The sequence below is a fragment of the Trypanosoma melophagium genome (genome assembly GCF_022059095.1).
Source record: "Trypanosoma melophagium isolate St. Kilda chromosome Unknown ctg22segment0, whole genome shotgun sequence".
NCBI lineage: Eukaryota > Euglenozoa > Kinetoplastea > Trypanosomatida > Trypanosomatidae > Trypanosoma > Trypanosoma melophagium.
Genome location: NW_027125152.1, coordinates 194,038 through 218,488, shown reverse-complemented (window position 1 = coordinate 218,488; position 24,451 = coordinate 194,038). Strand labels below are relative to the sequence as shown.

General features: G+C 39.4%; 12 protein-coding genes across 14 annotated transcripts; all 12 read right to left on the bottom strand.

Moving 5' to 3' along the window:
• Nucleotides 1–909: 909 nt before the first annotated feature.
• On the bottom strand, nt 910–1,590 carry LSM04_009573 (Proteasome; the record flags this gene model as incomplete). Its single annotated transcript, XM_067334578.1, has 1 exon — nt 910–1,590. One exon carries the CDS (start codon nt 1,588–1,590, stop codon nt 910–912), a length of 681 nt encoding a protein of 226 aa, XP_067191861.1.
• Nucleotides 1,591–2,379: 789 nt separating this feature from the next.
• Nucleotides 2,380–3,492, bottom strand: LSM04_001892 (Cell division control protein 73; the record flags this gene model as incomplete). Its single annotated transcript, XM_067334577.1, has 1 exon — nt 2,380–3,492. One exon carries the CDS (start codon nt 3,490–3,492, stop codon nt 2,380–2,382), a length of 1,113 nt encoding a protein of 370 aa, XP_067191624.1.
• Nucleotides 3,493–4,033: 541 nt separating this feature from the next.
• LSM04_002815 (uncharacterized protein) lies at nt 4,034–4,363 on the bottom strand (the record flags this gene model as incomplete). The annotated part of the gene is made up of 1 exon (XM_067334576.1): nt 4,034–4,363. One exon carries the CDS (start codon nt 4,361–4,363, stop codon nt 4,034–4,036), a length of 330 nt encoding a protein of 109 aa, XP_067191661.1.
• Nucleotides 4,364–5,249: 886 nt separating this feature from the next.
• LSM04_001793 (uncharacterized protein) lies at nt 5,250–8,447 on the bottom strand (the record flags this gene model as incomplete). 3 transcript variants are annotated; one of them, XM_067334573.1, is made up of 2 exons in its annotated part: nt 6,187–6,189; nt 6,252–8,447. In XM_067334573.1, 2 exons carry the CDS (start codon nt 8,445–8,447, stop codon nt 6,187–6,189), a joined length of 2,199 nt encoding a protein of 732 aa, XP_067191620.1. The 3 variants fall into 3 exon arrangements, with proteins under 3 accessions (XP_067191621.1, XP_067191620.1, XP_067191622.1); XM_067334575.1 differs by lacking the exon at nt 6,187–6,189 and having other exon boundaries at nt 8,116–8,175; nt 8,214–8,447; XM_067334574.1 differs by having other exon boundaries at nt 5,250–8,447.
• A 1,670-nt stretch (nt 8,448–10,117) lies between these two features.
• LSM04_007821 (uncharacterized protein) lies at nt 10,118–11,803 on the bottom strand (the record flags this gene model as incomplete). Its single annotated transcript, XM_067334571.1, has 1 exon — nt 10,118–11,803. One exon carries the CDS (start codon nt 11,801–11,803, stop codon nt 10,118–10,120), a length of 1,686 nt encoding a protein of 561 aa, XP_067191804.1.
• A 251-nt stretch (nt 11,804–12,054) lies between these two features.
• LSM04_008988 (uncharacterized protein) lies at nt 12,055–13,218 on the bottom strand (the record flags this gene model as incomplete). Its single annotated transcript, XM_067334570.1, has 1 exon — nt 12,055–13,218. One exon carries the CDS (start codon nt 13,216–13,218, stop codon nt 12,055–12,057), a length of 1,164 nt encoding a protein of 387 aa, XP_067191838.1.
• A 344-nt stretch (nt 13,219–13,562) lies between these two features.
• Nucleotides 13,563–15,170, bottom strand: LSM04_001448 (uncharacterized protein; the record flags this gene model as incomplete). The annotated part of the gene is made up of 1 exon (XM_067334569.1): nt 13,563–15,170. The coding sequence occupies one exon, from the start codon at nt 15,168–15,170 to the stop codon at nt 13,563–13,565; it is 1,608 nt and encodes a 535-aa protein (XP_067191609.1).
• Nucleotides 15,171–15,422: 252 nt separating this feature from the next.
• On the bottom strand, nt 15,423–19,316 carry LSM04_002123 (Telomerase ribonucleoprotein complex - RNA-binding domain; the record flags this gene model as incomplete). Its single annotated transcript, XM_067334568.1, has 1 exon — nt 15,423–19,316. One exon carries the CDS (start codon nt 19,314–19,316, stop codon nt 15,423–15,425), a length of 3,894 nt encoding a protein of 1,297 aa, XP_067191630.1.
• Nucleotides 19,317–19,725: 409 nt separating this feature from the next.
• On the bottom strand, nt 19,726–20,007 carry LSM04_004633 (uncharacterized protein; the record flags this gene model as incomplete). The annotated part of the gene is made up of 1 exon (XM_067334567.1): nt 19,726–20,007. The coding sequence occupies one exon, from the start codon at nt 20,005–20,007 to the stop codon at nt 19,726–19,728; it is 282 nt and encodes a 93-aa protein (XP_067191718.1).
• Nucleotides 20,008–20,067: 60 nt separating this feature from the next.
• Nucleotides 20,068–20,934, bottom strand: LSM04_005003 (uncharacterized protein; the record flags this gene model as incomplete). The annotated part of the gene is made up of 1 exon (XM_067334566.1): nt 20,068–20,934. One exon carries the CDS (start codon nt 20,932–20,934, stop codon nt 20,068–20,070), a length of 867 nt encoding a protein of 288 aa, XP_067191733.1.
• A 13-nt stretch (nt 20,935–20,947) lies between these two features.
• LSM04_006985 (uncharacterized protein) lies at nt 20,948–21,932 on the bottom strand (the record flags this gene model as incomplete). Its single annotated transcript, XM_067334565.1, has 2 exons — nt 20,948–21,364; nt 21,624–21,932. 2 exons carry the CDS (start codon nt 21,930–21,932, stop codon nt 20,948–20,950), a joined length of 726 nt encoding a protein of 241 aa, XP_067191782.1.
• A 499-nt stretch (nt 21,933–22,431) lies between these two features.
• On the bottom strand, nt 22,432–24,360 carry LSM04_005432 (uncharacterized protein; the record flags this gene model as incomplete). The annotated part of the gene is made up of 1 exon (XM_067334564.1): nt 22,432–24,360. The coding sequence occupies one exon, from the start codon at nt 24,358–24,360 to the stop codon at nt 22,432–22,434; it is 1,929 nt and encodes a 642-aa protein (XP_067191744.1).
• Between the last annotated feature and the right edge of the window lie 91 nt (nt 24,361–24,451).

Below are 24,451 nucleotides of genomic sequence, written 5' to 3'. Positions count from 1 at the left end.
AGAAAAACCAGAAGAAAAAAGGTCATCTAAAAATTAATATAAGAATCTTATAAAACTAACAATAGCATACTAAAGGCATCAAATGGGATTTCATACATTATCATATAGGTGCGAACGTATAAAAGGAATAAGGAAGAGAAACACAGGAGCAGAGAAAGCTTTACACACATACAAGCATACATTGTGTGTGTGTATTTGACACTGTAGATTCCGCAGTGTTAACAATAGGCATCAGGGGGAAAAAGGAAAACAAGAAATATCGAGAAAAAACAAAAAGAAGCGAGGGGGAAGCTCAACACATCGCAAATAGAATATAAAATAACCTTAAAAAAAAAAGAACCACACAACGTATTAATGGGGAAAAACAAATGCGATGAAAACAGGAAAAGGTAAAGAAGTGCAACGACAAGAAAAACAAAGGGGAGGTTTGTTTGTTTGTTTGTTTTTCTTTGTGAGTACGTTATCGAACCTTTTTAAAGTAGTAGCATTGCTAGTGATGCAAATATAATCGCACTGACTCACCTTTTCCTCTTCGCTTATACGCATTCCCGTAGAAAACACAAAAAAAAAAGAAAGGGAATTAACTGTTCCTAATCTGACCTTTTTTTTCTTTCTTGCGCTTTCTATACTTTTTATTCTATTTTCCTTTTTTTTTCCTTGTAAAGTCATACCTCAACCTTATTCCTTGTGTCTATATGAGTATGTGACACTACTGTTTTGGGTGCCCATTTTTTTCTCTTTTTTTCTCCTCTCATTCTCTTGCATTCTTTTATCTTCTGTGTTTTCCCCCGCACACACACCCCGCCTATTCATCTCTCCTCTTTCTCCCTCTCCTTTCTTCTTCCCTTTTCCCCCATTCATTCGTTCCTTCCTTTCCTTTCCTCTTTTTCCTTCTCTGGAAACCCCCTTTTATGCACTCTTCGCCGCCTCACTTGAGCCCTCTGCTGTCCCTTCTCCTCCTTCTACTTTCGGTGTGGTGCTGTCTGTCGCCGTCGCTGCCTTCGCCGGCTTGCAGTTGAGTATCTCCACATCCCAGTGTCCATTACTGAAGACGTCAATCTCTGTCGCGATGCGCATCGCCTTGCGTGCAATTTGCTCCGCGTCGTATCCGTCCACGTCGATGAGGGCGCGGGCGGCGGCTTTTGCAAATGTGCCGCCGGACCCAATCGCCACAATGCCGTCCTCCTCCGGCGTGATCACGTTGCCCTGCCCGTCAATCTCCAGCGTGGCCTCGCCGCTGCAGACGATGAGAGACGCCTCCAGCCGGCGGAGGGCGCGGTCGGTGCGCCAGTCCTTCGCCAACTCCACGGCGGCCCGCGTGAGTTGATTGGGAAACTCCCCGAGTTTGTTTTCGAGTTTCTCCATCAGTGCAATCGCGTCGGCGGTGCTGCCGGCAAAGCCAATCACAACATCGTCGTTGATCTTGCGGAGTTTGCAAGCACTCGACTTGGCCACAATGCGCTCGCCAAGGGTCACCTGGCGGTCACCAATCAACACCACCTTATCACCCTTGCGTACAGAGAGAATGGTGGTATGACGAGATTGGATGGAAGTAATAAAGGAAGTGTGGCGGGCCACACGACGAAACATAATTACGGTTGTGATGAAGTGTGAAGTGTTTGTGTGTGGATGTGGGGTGCTACGGCTACTGTGACTGCTCCTGCTATAGTTAACTCTCTACGATCACTCCAACACAGAAAAAGTGCGTAAGGAAGTAAACGAGAGAGAGAGAATGAGAAAATAAAGAACAAGGAAGGTTTAATAATAATGTAAATTCACCCTCACATGCCTTTTTTTTGTATTTCTTTCTTTCTTTTTTATTTCTTTTTTCTATACACAACTCCTCCTTTTTTTTTTCTTTTTCTTAACCTTAGTTTAGGACTGTTTCTGCCTTGTGTGCTGATAATCTGGCAGTAGGGAAGAAAATACAAAGGAGAGTATATTAACTTGTTCCGGATTCGGCACTTCACCCTCTTCTTGTTTCTTGTAATAATCAATCCGAGAGTGAATGGTTTCTGACGTTTCTTTTTTTTTCTTTTTTCGTTCGCTTATACACATACATACTTGAGTTCCTCAAAAAAAAAGGAAAAGAATATTTCTCTTTCATTTCTCTGTTCGTTCTTTCCTTCTTGTTCTCTTTTTTCCGTTTGCTCACCCCTATTACTCTCCAGCAACTGAACTTCACAATCAGTGGTCGCGTTCCACAAGTGGAAATGAAAACAAAGAAACAAAAGGCATCAGCAACCAACCTCATTCCAGCACGAACAAATAACAGACGACCAGAACAACACATAAAAACAATAGAAGAACAATCACAACAATAATCACAACAACAACAACAACAACAACAACAGAATCACCAGCAGCAAAAAACATGTATCAGTCTAGTGGAACTGTGTACAATTTGAAAAATGGATGTGTTTCCAAGAATGTATACAGATGCTCCCAAAAGACGGATGCCTGAAGAATGTGCGCATGCGCCTTCACTAGACGACGTGTCAGGGGTAGTGGTTTAACATGCCACTCCTGCAGCGCTTTAGGTAACTTATCCTCTTCAAAATATGGCAAAAACCCACACACACGCTGAAACAGTTCACTCACTGGTACAGCCGTAGATTCATTTGGGAACCAACCACGGAATTGCCATTCATGTCCATCTACAATGCATGCACATACGTGCTGCCAGTTCTTTACCTGTTTGGGATCATCCACAACACGGAATACCTTATATGCTACGGTATACTTCTCAGCATCTAGAAAACTTCCTGGAGTAACAATAACGGCATCTGGTTTGTTCTCCTGCACATTCACCGCACCTGTTTCGGGATCTACAAAGAGTGAAGGTGGGTCAATGTAAACTCCCTTTTCCAAAAACTCACGAATATTGAAGAGTTGTAAAATGGATGTAACAGAAGAAGGAACAAGAATAATGGGAATAAAGTCTGGTTGGCGATGTTTTTGAGAATAATACTCTGGTAAGAGAAATCCTGCAGCAAGGCGGGCAGTACTTCCGAGAGAACGAGTAACAACTGATGCTGTTGCAGCAAATGGAACGGTTCCTGTACCGTCTGTATTTCCTTTAGCCGTCGCGTGTGTTTGATATGCCTCGAAAAAGTTTGGTCCCTCCTCAGACATCAATCCTCCATTTTGCCCATCCCCATTATTATTATTATTATTATTATTATTATTATTATTATTATTATTATTATTATTATTATTATTATTACGTCCGCCCTCTCCTGCACCTTGTGTGTGTGATGGTGTGGGGGCGGCGTGGAATCCCTCCTCTAATGTCATTTGCGGTTTAAATAATGCGCGGGCGGCGGCATCGAAGGCGGCGGCGTTGGCGCGTACATCCCGCAACAACTCCGCCGGCACATCGCGGCCGTTTGGGAGAAATTCGACGGGAGTGAAATCCCGCGGAAGCGATTCGGTGGAGTTCATCGCCGCCACCGCCTCTACCAGACGAGTCCATTCCTCCCGCAGCGACATGAAGGCCGGGATGTTTGTATATGTGTGTATTAGAGTGACTGAGAATAATCTTAGAGTGAGAGTGAGAGTGTGGGGGAAACCGTTTGGATTTGTTTTCTTTGGGTTTTATTTTATTCTCTTTTACTTCTTCCTATCGGCACTCCTTCGCTGCTAAGGGGTGATGGGTGGGTATATTATGTGAAGAAAAGAGAGAGAAAGAGAGAAGTATGTATGTACTTTAGGGAGAATTGACAGTTTTTTTTTCTTTTGCCAGTCTACGTGTTTGTTTATTTGTTTTTATTTTTTTTGTGTGTGTGTCTTGGTAGTTCTAACCTCTTCCTTTCCTTCTTATTCGTCCTTCATCTATGCTAGGTCCTGCATTTTTTGTTTCGCTTTCTTTGGGTTAACCATGCGAATCAACATATATATAGTGAAATACAACTGCAAAAAAAAAAAACAGAGAATAAGGAGGGGATATATAATAAGTAAAGAAAACAAACAAAGAAAAGAAAAGAAAAACCTTTTACCCCCAAAAAAATATCCCTGCAAATATCTTCATTCTTTACAATCCAAGCAACTCTCTCAGTAACTGCATAAATGCCACGGCGGCATCTTGACAAAGTGGAGAGTACATTAACGCCATTGTAACGACTGCCAACAAGATACCAGAGAGCAGTCCCATCCAGAGTCTCTGATAACAATTACGACGGGCCGCCTCACGTTCCCGCATCTCCGCCACAATCGCCGCACGTGTCCGTTCCCGTTTATCCCGTCTTTCTATCTGCCGCACTACAGAACGGTAATCAGAGACGGGAACGGGTTGTAGTTTGGGGCGAATGGCCCCACGTGGAACTGTGAGGCGTTGGATCTTTTCAATATCATCATCTGACATGGGGAATAGATGTTTCTTTAACGCCAATGATATCCTCCTCTTCGCTACTAATTATTGTATCCCTTTTTCTTTTTCTTTTTTTCTTTTTTTTTTTTTTGGTTGCTGCGATTGCAACTATGGATTCGTTGGAACTCCCCAAATATATATATATATATATATATATATATATATATATATATATAATGGTGTCCTTCCTTTTTAAAGAATCCAATGATCAGTAAGACTTATAAATAAATAAAAAAAGATTTATTCAAGAAGGAAAAAGAGAAAAGCATGTACATAAAGATCACTAAAGCAAAAAAGAAATTAATAATAATAATAATAATAATAATAATAATAATAATAATAATAACAATAGTAATAGTAATTATTATTATTATTATTATTATTATTATTATTATTATTATTATTATTATTATTATTATTATTATTATTATTATAAGGGTTTTCAGGAAATCTTCAAACGAGCATATAGCACGAACGAAAAGTACACTTATATAAGCAAAATACGGGTACAATGTACCTAAAAAGAGGAAGAAGAAGAAGGGGTTAAGGAGAAAAAAAAGAGAGAACAAAGTAACAGAAAAGTTTGTCTGGATTTCCATTTCACTTTACATCATAGGTGCAATCACTTCCCGGTGAAGAGAAGGAGAACAAAGAAAAAAAAAACAAAAAAAAAGAGTTCGAATAAATAACAGCAAAAAAAAAAAAGAAATAAGAAAAAGAATATGAGAGATGGAGTTGATTTCCTCTTTTCATACATCCATTACACAGAAAGAGAAGCATAAACATACTCTCAGTTCCTTTTCCAAGTATATGTATCTCATATTCTTTTCGTTTTTCCTCTCTAGTTATTTATTTATTCACTCTCTTTCCATTATACGCACTACCGTTGATGCGGCATCGTCTTCGCATCTTCTAACCACTTTTGTAGAGTAACACTCTCTGACTGTTTATCCACACCCGACTTGCTCGAGTTATCCATCGATCGTGTTGAGGCCAGTAATCGTACAGACCTCCGCTGCCCACGATGTGCAGATCCCAAATGCATTGAAACATTTCCCGCCGTATTGGATAAGGGCATTAATGAAACCGGTTTTTTATTTGAAGTCGTCTTTTTCCGTTCCAGTGTGGGTGGAGGTGTGAAATCTAAAACATGAAAGCGCACAATAAGAGAAGATACAACACGAGCAAAACCTGCCCAAATACGTCGTTGTTTCTTCTCTTCCTGTTGCACTTGTACATATTCCCGTAGTGTTGTATGCGACAATGTAGTACTAATAGGTGGAATTAAATGTGCCTTTCGTTGTACACGCCTTTTTCGTTCCAGTTCCATTTGTTGTTTTGCCGGCTTTGGAGATATACTTGGACTCGGTGCGCTGGAATGTGTATCGTTCAGTGCAACCCCATCTCCTCCCTCTGTTCCACCAGCACCAGCAGGATTATTTCCATTCTCCTTCTTGGCTTTACCCGTCGCGTTATTATTCATATTATTATTATTATTATTATTATTATTATTATTATTATTATTATTATTATTATTATTATTATTATTATTATTATTATTATTATTAGTAGTAGTAGTAGTAGTAGTAGTAGTAGTAGTAGTAGTAGTAGTAGTAGTAGTAGTAGTAGTAGTAGTAGTAGTGGTACCACTAACAACACCAGTACTCCTGCTACTACTACTACTACCACTTCTACTTCTATCGCTACTGTCATTACTACTATCATCTTCTGCATTATCGAGACCAAGATATACCTCAAGGTCAGAGAGTGTATCCGCCAATCTCTCCCCATCCTGTGGATCATCGGCATCATCGTTTTCACTAGCTGCTTTGCGTATAAACGTTCTACGATGAGCAAGCGTACGTGTACTCTTTTTAATTACAGTGTCATTTGTCACAACAAATGCACGACTTTCTCTTCTGTTGGTATGTGATACACTCACCGCACTTTTCTCTGCCCCCATACCGTCCTTTGCACTAATCACATCCCCCACATAATTGCCCAGTTTATCCTCTCCACGGCAACGTAAACGTGAATCCACATCCTGCTCTGCTGTTACTGGACCTCCAGACACCGTACGAACATATCCAATGAAAAGGGTTGCAAGTACCCACAACATGGCTGTTGGGTGAGGGAATTTACAAAAGAGAGTTGGTGTAAAGAAATCGTTAAGAAAAGTACAGTGTGTAAGTAGTGAAGGAAAAAGACCTTCTGCTGTTTGCAAGTATAATACACGTTTTACCTCCTTAAAAAGTGTTTCACCCATCACATCGCATGAATTTTCTGAAGTGTTATCTCGTTTCCAAGTTAGCACATCCGTTTCACGATGGAATCCTGGTGGAAAATACAAAATTCGTTTAGCACCTCGTGCAATAAAAAATGATTCCAATGTACGCACTAGTTTGAGTAATCCTGCAGGACCAAAATCCCCTTCATGTAATCCTGTATCTATCTTACTTACAGTATGCCAAAAAACACCACCAGAACTATTTCGCATGAATAAATTTACCCAATCAAGAAGAAAAGTTTCAAGGCATTGACGAGCTTCTGAGAGACGATCTTTTGCAGTTGCCGTACGTAAAACAAATTCATCTTCAACACGTCGTAAGACTAAACCACTTTTTCGAAGTGTTGAAGAAACGGTTATAATCTTATTTTGACAGGTATACGTTTTCGCCAGGCGTTCCCAACGTTTAGCATTCTTTTTTGCTGTTAAAACATTATACTGTAACTGACGAAGTTCGTTATGCATAGCTCGAAGTGTTAACACATGATTTTCTGCTAATTGTGATTTTAGTGCCTCTTTTCTTTTTTTTAATATTTCATTATTTCTCTGTTCTTCCAATAATTTCTTCGATAGCGTATCCACGGCCGCATTATTGGCATTTTCCAGAAATGCCACACGTAACTCCGACTCCTTTAACATTTTAACCAATGATGATACATGCGATTGTGCAGCAATACGTCGCCAACGTAAAAAACATCCTTCTACTTGAATACGACTTCGGACACGGAATAAATACGCCATGGCGGCTTCTCGAAATGCACGTGTTCGCCTTGTAGCGATTCGCCAGGCACGAAATGTGTGTTCAAGAGATACACGATCCACACGTCTTTGGGCAAGACGCAGGACGAGCTGACTTTTACGTACAACTTCTTGCATATCACGAACTCTTTGAGAGAGTTTGGCATTTTCCTTTCGTCCGTCTATGAAAACATCAGACCATAGTTGTAAATTTACAAAATCATGACATGTCTTAAAAGGTGAATAGGAAAAAGGCATTCCAGAAAGATTTGGTTTCTGAAATGATTGAAGATTACTAGGCGTAAAAACAGCTTCAAAGATAACTTGTCGTAGTAAAGGCCATAGAATGGCGTATTTGGATTCACGGCTAAGAACTTCATTCAGTAAATCACAAGCTACACTTACAAGGAGACGATTAGGCACTTCATTACCTTGGCGTTGTTCTCGTACAGATCGTGGTCCAAGTGCGGTGAGTAGTACCTCTTGAAAACTCGTTTCAGCCCATTGTATTACACATTGAAAACCAGAATCTTCAAATGGAATTGGGAATCCAGGTGGTAAGGCATCCAATTCCCCTCGTGGCGAAACACGCTGTTGTGCCGCCATTGTAGGATCTCTTCCAGAAACATACATTTTATCATGCCGTCGTTGATTGTTGCATGGTAATACCGTCGCCTTTCCCACTGCAGAAGATGTGGACAATTCATGCAATGCCACTTTTCTACGTTTTCCATCCTGTTGTTGTTGTTTTGGTTGTTGTTGCTGTTCTCTGGGTGATTTGCTTTGAAATATGGGTGGTTCAATCACAGACGGCGGTACGACTCCCGCCACACCGTGCAGCATCTCCTCCATGTGATGATCCACGCGTGATCGCACCAACGCACGTTCGCGGTCAAACACCACACGTTGTCGCTCCTCCACACGTCTACGCTCCGCCGTACTTTGATCTAATTCCCGTTGAAGTTGAATTTCCGCACGAGATACATTAATGAGAACTGGTCTTTCACTTGCCAGTTCTCGCTCCTGTCGGTTGAGCAGTGAGGATGGTTGCATTTACTCGTTTCTTTCTTTCTTTTTTCTTTTGTTCGATTCTTTTTTTCTTCTATTCCTAGTGTTGTGGATATATTCAACTGTAAAAAAAATATTCGCACGAATTCACTCTGTGGTGGATCTTGTCAAGAGGAAAACAATACAAAGATGTGTTTCGCCTGCTCTCACCACTCTGAGCACACACACACACACAGCACCCAAGACTTTTATTAGTTCTAATCCCCCTCCACCCCACCTTCTTTTTATCGACTTACTTTACTGTCTTCACCCACAACAGTGATATAGGCTTCAGTAGAATAAACAAATTAAAAAAAAGAATAGAAAAGAAAATACATATTACATATACATCAGTAATATATATATATATATAATAACAGAATACAAAACAAAAAACAAAAACGGAATGTATATAATGTAGATATAAATCCGTCTCATTGTGCACCCATGATTTTATCTTGTAGAGCTCATTCAAGGTAATGGATAGTCTATGCCTTACTTTTTTTTTCTTTTAAGAACAATAAAAAAAACAAAAAACTATTTCTCTTTATTGACGTAATCCATGTATTAACCTATCCCTCTTTTCCCTAGTTCAAAAAATAATTATAGTAAAATTCCTTCCCGTTTTGAGTTTTTACCCTATTTAAAGAAATAACAGAACTAAAAAAAATGGAATTCTGCCAAAAAAAAAAAAAGAGGGGGTCAGGGTCCCTCGTTTTACCCAAGACAACCTCCCACCATCGCTATCGTTAAGTATAATTTTTTCTCTTGACGGTCTTCTCCTCTTGAATATTCCCAATGTTGAGTTTTTTTTTTTTTTTTTTGAGCTCCCTTATACCCCCAAAGAATATCTCACATATTTGTCCCCGGGGAGGTCATCCTTCTTGTGAACCCGCATTTTGAGTTTTTTCGTCGCACTAAATATGATTCAGACTCTTTACTGAATTCCCTGCGTTACGAGTTTCCTTTTTATTAGGTGTGGGGGTGTAGAAGTTTTATTTTCTAATGGAATCCCATCAACATAAATGATTTTTTTGTGGTGTTAAGTGACCACAATGGGGAGGAATTCAAAAAAAAACAGAGAAAGGGTTGTGGGGTCAATTATACTGCATAGAAATGGCCTTGTAAAAAGAAAAAAAAAGGGGTACCTACGAGCTCATTATTCGACGTTCTCGTTCGTAATGCTGTACCCATCAATATGGATTTAACATTCTATTTATTTAAAATATCCTTCCCGATTGGAATAAACTTAGAAGAGATGAATTTAATGAAAGAGAAGAGCTTTTATTTAATTTCTATTACAAGCAAACGCAAGAAGTGTAACTGTTACCATTTCGGGAGTCAAGCCAACTTAACCCTCCTCCAAGGGGAGAAAAAATATCTCTCTAGGCAATTCAGTACAACAAGTATTATAGAGGGAAACTCCTATCATAAAATATATATATATATAACATCCAATGAAACCCCTCTATCGCTGTCAATTCACCCACATCTTTAAAGAATAATTTTTCCTCATTCATCATTATTCTTCTTACTCCTTTCATTTTTTTTTTCTTTTGCTTGACTTACTTTCGTTTGCGTAGGGACGAACATTATTATTACTATGAAAGAGTCAAGGGGAGGTGAAGACAAATAACAAAAAAAAAAGAGGAAAAAAAATCGGAGTGAGATATAAATTACGAAACCTCCCGGTAGCACAGGGCAGGATATACGTTGTTGCATACGAGTCTTCCCGTAAGATTCTGTGATCCCACCGGTTTATCCTTTATGCGGTAGAACAGACTCTCATACTGACTTGCCATGGTGTCACTTCCGAATAAATGCATAGCCCGCTCCCGTGCATTCTGCGCCGCCTCTGCCGCTTTTGATGGATTCATTTTATAATATAATATTTCCCGCGCGAGGGCGAAGGCGCTTCCGAGGGGAAATCGACGGCCGTAGGACTTACACGGCACCACAGAGCGGGCGCTTCCAAGGTCCGTCACCACGAGGGGAACTCCCGAGAGGGCGGCCTCAATCATCACGGTATTAAGTCCATGATACTGGTAAAAAGGATCCACAAAGACATCAAGGGATTGATAGAATTGGGCAAGACTTTCTTGATCAAGCATTCCAAGTAAAACAACGGAATATCCTTCTTTTTGCAATTCCTTATAGAGGTGTTTTTGGGACCCATCCCCGGAAACGAGTAATGTGACATCCTTATGATATTTCATGATAAGGCGCATGGCTTCGGAAAGCTGAAGATGACCTTTAATAGCCTCCAAACGACCGCCGCAACCCACAACAAAATTATCAAGTGGAACTTGATGTCTTCTTAATAAGGCATCCCGGACTTGACGGTTTTCGCGTGGTCGAAACATGTGTCTATTAACGCCATTGTAAATAAGTTGAACTCGATCTGGTGCAATGTGTTGGACATCTATCAGATCACGCTTCGCAACATCTGATATTACAATATGGTTGGGAACAGTAAGAAGCATATATTCTTCCAGTGTTACAGCAGTGGCAAGGGCTTGCATACGCTCCAATACCTTTGAACCTGGCATCTCACGCTTCAAACGAAAGTTATGTACAATAAAATTCAGTTCATTTCGAAACCAATCCAGCATAGATCCATGCCATGTTACGGAAAAAGGTACTCCCAGTTGATAAACATTAGGAACAGCGGCCCAACTTTCGCTGTGTACGACATCGAATGGTTTTTTGGCATGAATGGCATGAAATGCGGCATTACAATTATCAAGCCATTCCACACTGTATTCACCATTTCTAGTAGATGCAATTTGCTCTACCACCAGTCGTGCATTTTTGTCATTGCAAAGTGATGTAATATGTGTTTTGGGATTAGTACAATATCGGAGTGTTTTTAGTCCTCTTCTTGCAGAACCAGAAACAAAAACGTGAACATAGTGACCTCGTTCCGCAAGTTGAGAATAAATATGAAACGCATGATATTGCATGCCACCTGATGAATGAAGAGGAGGAATCCAAATACGTGAGAAACCAGCAATTCTTAATGTGCCTTGTTCACTTCTTGTTTTTTCAGCAGCAGCGGCAGTTGCTGCATACTCCTTATACATTTTAACGGTAGGTTCCAGACAAGTAGTATTGTCATCATCATCTTCAAAAGCAGGTTTATTATAAGCACGCCCATTAACATCATAAGTAGGCACAAAACTCAATGCATCAGTTTCTGTTCTCGATGAAGAGTCTCGTTTAGCTTCACCCAAAAAATAGCTTCCGGTATACACACCGAGGAAGAATATTAGCAAAGATGCAAGAAATAACCAAAATGTGGAAGATAAGAACCGGGGTCTGATAAATACAAGGCCTTTACGTCGTGCGTAAACTGGATGCATCACCAGCTTCACAGAAAATGAAAGAGAGAAAGCAAAAGCTAATCAAAACAAAAGAATTAAAAAAAAAAGAAAGGAAAGAGAATGTAACTATTTTTTTTAAAGCAGAAATAGAATCTAAAAAAAAAACCTACTTTACAACGGAGAGTGTCAAACCGTTCTTTCATCAAGAAGAAAAATAAAGACTCTTTTCATAGCAATACTAAGGATAAATATTTACCCCTTTTTTATTCCGTATTTACCCTCAAACCTTTTTATTTGGGATAATTCCATTCAATCACCGGCATAGGAACACGAGCTATACGTCGTCTCTCCTGTCGCAACACGGTATCCATACAAGGAAGTTCCATCTTGCATTTCTTTGCTCTAGACTCATCATCACCATTGTTGCTATTATTACTATTATTACTATCATCAATATCTTTGGCATCATCATTCTGTTCCCATCTAGAGTCATCTCGAGGTAAAAAACGTTTGTACACATAGAACGACATGTCAGAATGTGTCATATTAAACTGCAGTGCCGGAAAATCTCGAGGAACAGGAATAGAAGAAGAACGAGAAGAAGAATGTTGTTGTGGCAATGTATTATCTTCCACATATTCTCTGCTCTGTGGAACTGGATTCACTTTTTCGTCCAGTACTACAAAGGCAGCACGATTGCGATATGTACGCGTGATTTTAATTCGATTAGAAACTGGTAAACCCTCTGGCAGTACAGTGTAGTAAGGAGAGCTACAAGTTTTACTCTCATTACCATCAGTGGTCCCTTCCTTTTCATAACTAGCAACCTTTCTGTTAACCTCCGAGTTGGTTCGCACTTTTCCATCCTCATTATTATTACCACTATCTGTACAAGCTAGTCCGCTTGCTGCAGCAATAAGGGCACTACCAGATACGGGAAGAAAGGTTTTCATCAGTCGCCATGATCCCCCAGTATGTGTTTCTTCCTTTTCCTCTTCTCTTGTTGATTGAATCGCCTGCACGGCTGCTGCAAGAGAATCCCCTACCAGTTTATCAGAAGCCAAAGCCTCTTGAAGTGAGAGAAACATCTCTTCTCGAACTGTAGGTGGTTCTTCTTCCTCGCTTGTGTTCTTCTCAAGTGATGCAGTACCTTTTCTCAGTGAACAATCACGAGAATGCATAAAAAAGGTAGATGATGTAGCGCAGACAGTACCGCAAATGCAATACCACGGACCATCTTGTTGCGTTATTTGACCATTACGAGGAAAAGATATTTCCTTACTCCTTCGACGCCGCACATGCGATGATGTTGATGAAGAAGAGGAAGAAGAAGAATAGTTTGATAGTGCGGTTGCTGATACAAGCACTGGTGTTGCCACAGTAGTAGCAATAGTAGTCGCTGATGGCAATAGGAGAGGTGGTGAGGTGTGAGGAGTTAAGGTGCAACCACTCATTTTTGTGCGCTCCATCGGTAAAGTCCACTCTCCTAAGTGTAGAGAGGACAGAAAATAAACATCTGAAGAAACAATCAGGAGAAAAAAAAAAGAATAGCAAAAAAGAAAAATAAACTCATGCACACATCATAGAGAGATAGATATTTATATAAATACCGTATACTGCATATTGCATTTCTTGTCGTCGTAGTTGTTATTTTTCATCAGAAAAAATCCATAGCAGCAAAGAAAGAACAAAGGAAACAAAAAGAAGAACGTGTTTAGTAATTTTGCCTTCTAAAAAGAAAAAAGAAGGTAAAAATAAAAACACTTGATAAGATACATAAAAAAGATGTTAATAGACATCAAAATACATTCGTGTTACGCTCCGATTGTTGCAATACATAGAGGGCTTTACCAACTGTCTCTACTACAGCATCATGGAACGATAGAACATCCAAAAGGTTGAGAAGATGATCTTTATCAAGCTTCCGTAGTTCATCACGGTATCTCGTAGGAAAATTACTGTGCATTGAATCACTTCTATCACGTAAAAATGTGTCCTGTGCACCTATTGAGACTATAAGCTTACTCAATATATCATGATGTTCTTGTATTTCCTCTTGAACACTACGAGCAAGTTCTTGCATAGATCTCAGCGCTGTATCATACTTTGGGGTTCGTAAAGATGCCGTGGCAACATCAAGGCGGTGTGCAAGTTCACGTTTCATGCGATCCAAATCAAGTTGATTCGTTTGCAGTGCAGCTTGCACTTCTGCCTTAAGGGATTCATTTTCCACTTCAAATCGCGTAAGTCTACGACTTATTTTATCCTTCAAATTCTGCGCTTCTGTAACCTTTTCTTCTAGTTCTATTTTTTTCTCATCCAGTAAACTACGCAATGTTGCATTTTCAACTCGAAGTTCCTCCATTTGTTTTTGTGCATCTGCCTGCATTTTTGTCCGCAGTGATTCCAGTGCCGCATTGGGATCTTGACCAGATGATAATTGAATTCCATGAGCCTGTAAAGCTTTAAAAGCATCATTAAGTTGCTGCTGTCGTCGGTTTACCTCCCGCACCTGGGAACGTACAACATGCATAACAAGTAAATGATACTCTGGTAAAAGCCCATCACGTCCAACTTCCTCTTCATCCATGATAACTGTCCGTGCCGCCTCCTCTGCGGCTGCCAGTGTATACAGTGCTGCTGCGTCGCCTCCCCCTTTGGTACCGCGGCGAGAGGAGACGGACACACTCTTTCCCTTCTTTCCCTTCGGCGACCTTCTGCCTTTGGCCGATCCCTTCCGCCCACCGCTGCGGGGCCGTCCCCGCCCCCTGCCCGACACCCGCCGGGAGGAGACGGCGGAGGAGCTGCGCGACCCCCCGCGGGAACGTGAGGTGCTCGCCGAGCGGGAGGCGCGGCGCTTCTGCGGGCTCCGTGCGCTGCTGGACGTCCGGCTGCTGGCGGGGGACGAGCGCTTATTGCGATTGGCGGGCGAAGAGGAACGTGAGGTGCTGGCTTTTCGCGGTTTTCGGGATTGTGATTTCCCTCGTGGTTTAGCAGCAGCAGCCGTTGTTGTTGTTGTTGTTGTTTTTCCTCCTCTTGTAGTAGCGGCAGCGGAAGCGGCTGTCTTTGTGGTGGATATTCTTTTTCTTGCTGTTGGCATTGTTGCGGCGGCAACGGCTGCAACGGGTTCAGTGGATAATGGACTGTTCACCTTGTTATGTTTGTTTAGTATCAGTGGTAATCTGTGGACATTCATTTCTTTACTGGTTTGACTGCTGGATTTGCTTTGATCTGGGAGTCGTTTCGGGCCTGCTGAGCTGTGGTTCAGCGTAACATCTGGTGTTGGGGTTAGAAATCCCACGGAACTTCCTCTTGGGCTTGGTACCGATCCCTTTACAGAATCTTCCATTTCACTTGAGACCTTTTCCTTATTATTCCACTGCCCAATGGTAGCGCCGTCCTCCATCCCCCTGCTTCCTTAAACCAATCTAAACAGATAGAGATCAAATCACAATTATAATAAAAAAAGGAAAAAAAAAAGAAGAAAAAAACACAGATGATATAAATACATATGGATAGAGATGAAATAAATACAGAATTAGTATCAAATTTACTTATTTTTCGATTAAAAAATAATAATAGTAATAATAATAATAATAAGAATGATAATAATAACTGGTCACCAGGTAATTCGATATAGGAATTCTGAGCTTCTCCCTTAAGCCGGTGCTCGTGGAGAAGCAAAGCGTACAGCAGCAAGAGCACGCATTGTAACACTGTCAGAACCCTCTGCAAATAGCAACATACCAACAGTATCAGCAACATCACTGTCATTGTTAACAATAATTTCTTCTTCTTCCTCTTTTATTCCATGAATAGTAGTAGGAAAAGAGGAGAAAGAAACATCCATAACATTCTTCTTATGAGTAGTGTTGCCACTCATCAAAAGAGTTGTCTCCATCTTTCGTTCTAAAAGGTCTCGTAAAAGCAAAAGAAAGGATTTCATTATACCTTTACTTTGTCGTGTTTTCGATATCATCCACGGTAACAGATCTTTAAGTGTTCTATACAAAGCAACAAGAACACAAAGTCGAACATCCCCATCAGTAATATCACAGAAAGAACCTGCCCGTTCCAAAGCTCCAGTTTGACGCCGCACTAAACGTCGTAGGGCTGAAATAGCCAGCGCGAGAGGTTTTAATATTATACGCATATGTGGTCGCATAAAATTAGCATTTTCCACCATTTTGTGTAGTACAAAACGTGACCAGAGAAGACTCATCTCATACAATGTCTGTACCACTCGTGCCTTTGTATTAATACGTCTACAAAAGACTGTAAGTGGGGCACGTAAACAAATAATACTCATTAATCGCAATGAACAATGAAGCAGTTCATTTCCTGTTCTTGGACGTACGGCAATACATGGAAATAGCGATGCCAAACGTGCCCATTCCACACCAAACTCTAACGTTTGCGGATTCCACAATAATCCACACCACAGTACAGATGTCGTACGTGTACATTGTAGTTTATCCCATTGACATGCAAATCCCACTTCTGACCATCCTCTGCGAAGCGCTGCGTCACAACGCAAAGCTGCTATAGGAGAAAGGGTTACTATCAAAACATCATCCACACGTCGTAATAGCAAAGAAGGTTCTTCATGTTCTGAAAGAATCTTTGATAACGATATATCCACCGTTTCCAGTAGGGTATTACAGAGAAGCATCGCTACGGCTGAACCTTGTGTGATACCCATATTCTGTGTATACAGTTTACCATCAATCGCTACAGGGTGTGATTGTAAATGCTGTTTCAAAACCGTCCTCACCTCATCACCGCGGGTTATAGAATCAGAAGCAGGCGCAATCTCTTCATATACAATCCATCCTTTGGGAATACCAGGAAGTGTACCCTTCTCCACATGATTACTGGGTACAGTCTGAAGACGCGTAAATTGACGTAGTGGTACATCATAGTTACTCCTTCCTCCTTCTAACCCAGTTACTAATGGATTTCCCATATTCTCATGAGATTCATTTCGCCTATAAATATTACAATCATTACTAGACAATGATGGTGCAATAGCTGTTAACCACAACGTATTATATAAATCATGTGTTACAAAACGTTCTACGACATTCAGTACTGCCTTCTGTGGAAGGCGATCATAACACCGTATCGCATCTCCGCGAACCATCGTTACTACAACTTGTTCCATCGGTGCCTTCCACGAAACGTCACTTGACATTACTAAAGGAGAAGTACAAAAATGTCGTGCCCCTTCAACAAAAGAACATACATCAGCGTATTCATTTTGGTGGGATACATTAGTGAGTTTTACTAAAGTTGATCCTTCCTGGAATTCTTCTATTCCTGCAAGGAGACAACGTAAAGCTTCTCGTAGAATAGATGAGTTTGGAGACTTGATAACCGTAGTACCTGTTGTTGTTGTTGTTGTTGTTGTTGTTGTTGCTGTTAATGGTGTTTTTGTTTTCGTTGTAGTACTTTCTGATAAAGGTGAACGAACACAGGTGATCATTTTCGATAAAGTACGTAAGTTACCAAAACGAACGCGTGCAATGGGACGTAGTTTATGCCGGTCCAATAGAAAGCGAATGGAAGAGTACACCAGAGATGCATCACTATTACTGCTACTATTGCTATTACAACTAAAACTACTGTTTCTGCTAATACCGGTAATAGTGATAGGAGTATTAGTATGATGAGAATTACATGAATGTTGAATATTCGTTTTAGACCAAATAGTCTCTTCTTTAGTTACCCGTTTCAATGCCATGGGTGGTGGTGATTTCACATTTTGATTGCTTTTTTTCGCAACACTTCCTCCTCTTCCTTCTCTTTTCCTTACTCTGTGTGGAAGACACACCTGCCCTAATTCACGTGATACCAAACGTCTCCATACGGGTTTGGGTATAAAAACAAATCGATTTGGATTTTTAGAAGACCACGTAATGTGAAATGTTCGACGAAGAAGAAATGGAACAATATGTTGAAAGAGAAAAAACACAAATTGTAGAAAAACTCGTTGTTGAATCATAGAACGACGTTTGGGTGTGGAACCTTTCGTGTAGAACCCACGTAACCATGGAATACGTGAAACAGATATTTTATGAAGAAAATGACTAAGTGGAAATATCTCCTGTCTCCCACACTTAATCCAATCTAATGTTGTACGAGATAACTCTGTCAGAACTATTACATCTCCCCAAAAGTTTGTTTTTTCAATAGTGCGAGAGTCACACCACCGTACATCCTCCAGTAGAGTTTGTAAGTATGATACAATGATAGATTCTGGTGTTGTAAGTTCTGATACAGCACCGGTTGTGTGGTGTTTCACAGATTCCCTGCGTTGACTATTATCATTAGTGTTTATTTCACTATTGTCGTTATTCGTATTCTTTTTATTATTGTTATTATAGGAAATAGTACAACTTCGTTCTTCTAAAAATCCAACATGTTTAATAGCAGCTCCTCGAATGTTCATACGACACACACTACCCAAAACACAGTGCAATACATGTGTTAGGTGTTCTTCGACACTTTTCATATTCGTATTACCAACACATTCCATAGATAATGTGTACGGAAATACAAGAGACACCAATTGTTTTGCAACTAACAATGCCTTACAATCCTCTGAACATTGAAGCTCTTTATTTCTAATAACAAGAGAACAGCGAGTTGGCAAACGATTATCATCATTTTTATCATCCCCATGCTGATGATAATGATATTCCCGCCATAAACCCTCAAGTATTGGAGAGACAGTATGACTCGTCTCTGCAAAGGTCCGCTGTGGTGCCTCTCCAATCAGTGCTAAACGAGAGACATTCAATTGATATAAAGATGCCAATAAAACAGAACTCTTACATTGAGAATGTTCATTTGTACTATTATTATTATTATTATTATTATTATTATTATTATTATTATTATTATTATTATTATTATTATTATTATTATTATTATTATTATTATTATTATTATTATTATTATTATTATTATTATTATTATTATTATTATTTTCACGTCGTTCTACTTTACGTGATCCCATCCACTCTGCACGACGATGATGTTTCACTCCACGCGGCACGGCATTCTTTAGAGGAGGACCAAACACCTGCAATCCACCCGCCGTGGGTTGAAACTGCACAACTAAAGGACACCAGCGGACTATAAAGTTCAGAGCGGCGGTTCCAATTTGTGTAAAGAAGGCATCAAACAAGGGATGTTTCAGTACCGATACTGTTAGTGGTTTTCCCTGGAGAGATGTGGATAATGATCGTAATCGTATATGATTTGCAATTGCGATGGCCTTTGCTGTTCCTGTTCCTTTTCCTTTTTCTGTAGTGGATGCGAATAGTAATGTAGGCGGTGGAGGAGGTGGGGCGCTAATTGAGATGTACACAATCACCACAAAGTCTCCTGTGGGTTGTAGAAAGAGAATCTTCTCACTACTGGGTTGTGCCATAGTGGAAACTAGAGAAGTTTCAAACCGTAACTGTAGAGAGAATACCCGTTGTACAAATTCCTTTAGTGAATATGGTCCATTATAACCAGGAATAGCAGGAAACGTCGAAGACATCCTTTTTTTTTTTTTTTTGTTTTTGTTTTTGTTTTTCTTCTTATTACTTCCTCTCTCTTTGCGTTACGTGTATATATATATATATATATATATATATAGGCTCTGATCCAGATCTCTTACTCTCTCTCTATTTCTTGTGTCTAACACACAATACAATAAATCAAAGCAAAGAGAAAACAGTCACTACAAACAGCCGTAAGAAAGAAGGAGAAAAGAAAAAAAAATACATACACATACAGAGAGTGAAAGAAAGAAAAAAACAGAGTGACAATAATCATAATAACAATAGGCATAATGAAACTAATCCGAAAGGATGACATACAACCAAATTGAGACATCAGTTTACAGAAAAATAAATAAATACAAAGAAAGAGAGAACCCCAAATAATGGAGGTATTGATAATGTACACTAATCCCCAAAATCACTAATTACCACAGATTTTCTTCTTCGCCCTCCTCCCAGTTTACTACAGCCAAGAATGATTAAATTTAACATATACGCAGCAAATATTCCAGCTACATACAAGAAAAGCAAAACCGTCTCGCCTGTTGGTATGAGTCCCAGTGCATCTGTAGCCCCTCTTACCGATGGAGAAGGTAGAAAACGAAACAAAGCTACATCTTCTGAAATCATTTCAATTAGACCCCAACGTGGTTCTATTACTTCATAGTTAACTAATTGTCCATCCATTGAAAAAGAGATGGAGTAATTAAAAGAACCACCAAGTTGGTTATATGCAGCAGAAGTAAATCAATTTACGGTTGTACTTGGTGTATTCATTCCAGGATATACAACACCTGTGGTGGTTACTACCCGTGTACCCATAAATGTACTATTATCACGTCGATCAATAAGAAAAAGTCCTGTAGTTCCAGGAAGAGTACTGGCATTTAGAAATTCAGGTAAAAAATTCATGTCGATATCTACTATAGCAGCAGTATGAGGTCTATTATTTTCACCTTCATTCCATAACGCTGGTTTAATAAAACTAAATGCACTTATTTTAGTATTACTACTAGGTTCCACTAGAACATAAGGTTTTTTACATTCTCCATTTACGGAGGTAATATTTTGAACTTGATTTAAAACAAATTGACCACGTTGTGTCTCATTAAATAGTGTACTAGTTGTATTTTTGCTTTGTAAGAATGAAATACCATCAAAGGAAATTTCAATACCATTAGAGGTAATATAAAGGCATCGTAATTGATCTTTTACTTTAACATTTAAGAAACATCCACAGGCGCCCCAGGCATTTTCCTTAGTTGTATTGATTAGTTGATATACCACATATATAGAGTGAATACGGGAACCAAATGTTGTCTGCATAACACCTAATGCTTCAAGAAAACGTGAATTATGTCTTTCATTCGCCGCTAATTCACATCCCACACTAATTCCGTAATCAAACATAGCAGCAGAAGCCAGACGTTCATGTTCTCTGAGAAGTGAACGTAATGAGGCATGGACTTCTGCGGCTGATAGCACTAATGGCGAACGTGCGAAAAGCATCCATGTATCCATTACCCTCAGTGATTGATAAACTAGCCCATTTTGAAAGAAAGAACCATTCTGTAAAAGTTTATTATCATGTTGACGAAGAATCATTGCCGCCATATCATTAATTCGTTTACGCGGTGTAGCTGTAGACGGAAACGGCGTTACCCCGAGTAAATCTATCTATATCGTATCCACCACAACTTGTCCCCCGCCTCCTGTAGATATCGGGTATCACTAATACGACTTCTGTATTTGCCGTGGGCACACAAATGGACTCAGCGAAACTCGCCGGTGATACTTCAACACCCGCAACTGCCGTACATTTAGCCGTCATCGCATCAAAGTGAATGGGTATAACAGACGTCATGACTTGTAGGGTTTGATTGTAAAAGCGATCTTGGAATTGATTGGGACGCTGCCATATACCTCTTTCACGATCTTTGGGTGTTAACTTCTCTGCCTCACGCACAAATTCAAGGTTTTCCACGAATCCATCATTTCTCTCGTAGAGAATATTTGACGTGTTTGTGGCGTTAAATCCTCTTAACTGTCCTGTTGAACCAACAAAGGCACATCATGCCGTCACATGGGCATCACGGTGTTCTTCGCTGCCTGGCTGCATACATCCAAATTGTCCCCACCGCTTTGATTCCAATGTGTTTTCCTTCTCTACAGTAACTAATGATGATATTGTTGTTTTTGCCGTTTCTGCTGATAATGATAATGATGGTGATAATGAATCGGTATTAGTATTAGTATTAGTATTAGTAGTAGAAGTAGTCTGATAACTTGGAATCTCATAGTACAAACGCATGACGAATACTTGATCCCATTGCAATCTCATAAGTATATAATAAATTCAAAAAGGCACTTCCACGCAGTGTATTAATATTATATCCACTAATATTTCGAGTTACATAAGACCATGCAATCATTTTAGCGATATTCACAAAATTTTCAACATCATGTGAAAATGATACAGCACTACTACGAAGATCATCACTAGTCTCTAATCCTGGATGACTTGAGAGGGCATACTGTACAGCTTTAAACACTATCACCTGCGAGTATTTAAAAAATAACAATAAAATAGCTGAGGTTAAGAGAAATCCCATTATTTTTGGGTGTTTTGTAAGCCATTTAAAAGTACCTGTAAATTAGTGAATACATCGTTCTCCAAAGTCATCATCTCTTAATAGTGTTGTATCCACACAACACTCATCATCTTCGTAGATAGATACCTTCATAATGGGACAGACATCTCCCATTCTCCTAAGTACAGGCAACGGTGTCATTACAAGTTTATTTGCAGGAAATGGAATTGTCTTGTCATCATTATGTAACAGCACTAATCGCAATAATAATAATAATAATAATAATAATAATAATAATAATAATAATAATAATAATGACTACACTAATTTAAGAATAATAATAAAAGAATTGGAATATATGCAGAGAAGAGAGGAAAAAAAACCAACGGTCAAGGGAATAATAATAATAATAATAATAATAATAATAATAATAATAATAATAATAATAATAATAATAATAATAATAATATAAATAGCAAAGGAAAGAAATAAAAAAAAAGGATCTAACGTAAATGATATTTCACACAAGCAAAGACATGTACTGACGTAACGCATATACGGCTTCGAAGCAACTTTTTAGTGAAGCACAATTGTAAAATACTATTCCACCCACACGACCTTGTTGTTGGGTTACACAAAGCCAAGTAGCACCATGCAGTGGTGTCCAAATCTCAACTATCGTATCCGATGAATTTGAACGGCGTATTAAAGCATTACCAACAGTATTACAACTCTCTTCATTTGAAGATAATGAGATGTAAGGAGTCGAATTCTCCAAATGGCTGTTGTTAACGCCGTCTTCCTTTTTTTTAACATCTGAGTTGCGTTGAATGACGGTGCGCATGATGGATGACATTAAGAGATGTACAACACGAGGGTATTCACGCATTGGTGATCCAGTTATCATTCCATCATACCATACTGTCCATTGAAATGTTAATTTTGTGTCTCGTAACTTTGGAAACTCTGGAGGAGCACTAAAGAAGGGTAATGTACCCATAGTATTAGTATTACTATTAGTAATATCAGTAGGAGAATCTTCACTAATACTATTAATAGTAGTAGTAGTAGTAGTAGTAGTAGTAGTAGTAGTAGTAAAAGGTCCTAATGTTATTCGTTGAATCTCAACAGGTCCTTGATATCCCTCACGAAGAAATGTACAACTCCCAGTTGCTAAATAATCACCAATATCATCGGTTATAACTCGACAGGTGAGAGAAATAATATCATGCGTGGAAGAGGAAACCAAATTATTATTCACTAGTAAAGCCAGAATAACACCTGATGAGCGACAAACGTAGCAATGGTATGCTTTATTATCTACAAATGTAGTAAAATTTGATAAATCCGTCTCTATCAGCAATAAAGAAAGAAATTGTGATACAAGTTTATGCGACGCAGTGGAAACAATCACTTTCAATGTTTCTTCAGCAAATACAATATATTTACAACATGTCCATACAAGTCGTTCTTCAGCAGTTTTATTTAACTCGGATAAATTAATAGAAGTAGCCATACCTTGATACTCTTGACCCCAACCCGTTGTACAAGATTTCTTGTTATTATTACCACTACTGTTATTATTATGACTATTACTGCTGCCCCGGCCTCCATTATTCTGCGCTAACTCTGTTAAAAAGAGTGATAACTGACGATAGATTAAACTGTGACACATAAATTGCACCGCTTGTGGTGAAACACGAATAAATACCGGAAAAGCAAGAAGACTCTCCGCATTCGCCACTGCTGCCCAACGGCGTTTACATCGTCGTATATTAGCCATTCTATTACTATTACTATTTCTACTTCCTCCCCCTGTTCCTCCTAGTCTTGATGAGGAAGATGACTGTGTTGATAAGAACGTACATATCGACATATCTACAGCTTGACGAATATCTAACACAAATACACGTGTTTGTAGAAAGAGTGTAAACTTCTCAAAGAAAGACTTCAGTGATGCTCGGGCTGCACGCACTTCTTCTATCGTGTGGGAACCATCTGTTGAAACTAATGCCGCTATTGTCGAATGGCCGTATCGAAATACGAAAGCGTCAAAGCCAAGACGTATGATTGGCAAAACAGCAGAACTATCGTACACAGCTGTTACTTCCACAACAATCCAAAGATCAGGAAATGGGCAACAGAGAGAAATAATACCATGACTTGTTCGAATCTCATTTACTGGCATTACCGCTGCAAACCGCTCTGCCAGACAAGAAGCTCCTATGCAAAAACCAACGTGATTCATTTGTACGCTTTTCTGAGTATGTGGAGGAAAGAAAAATAGAATGTTATCCATCGCCCGTTCCTCTTTCCATCCAGAAAGACTAGGACTGTAGATACATAAACTCCTAAGACATGAATTGCAATTATCACTACAATTATTGTTACCACTATCATCGTTATTGTTGCTATTGACTAATCCTCCAGAAGAGGAAGCGGAGTTCATTGTTGGTACCGCACCTCTCTTTGTCTCTTTCTCTTTTGTTTTTAATGGATGTGTAATAAAACTAAAAACAAAGAAAATATCCACGAGAATA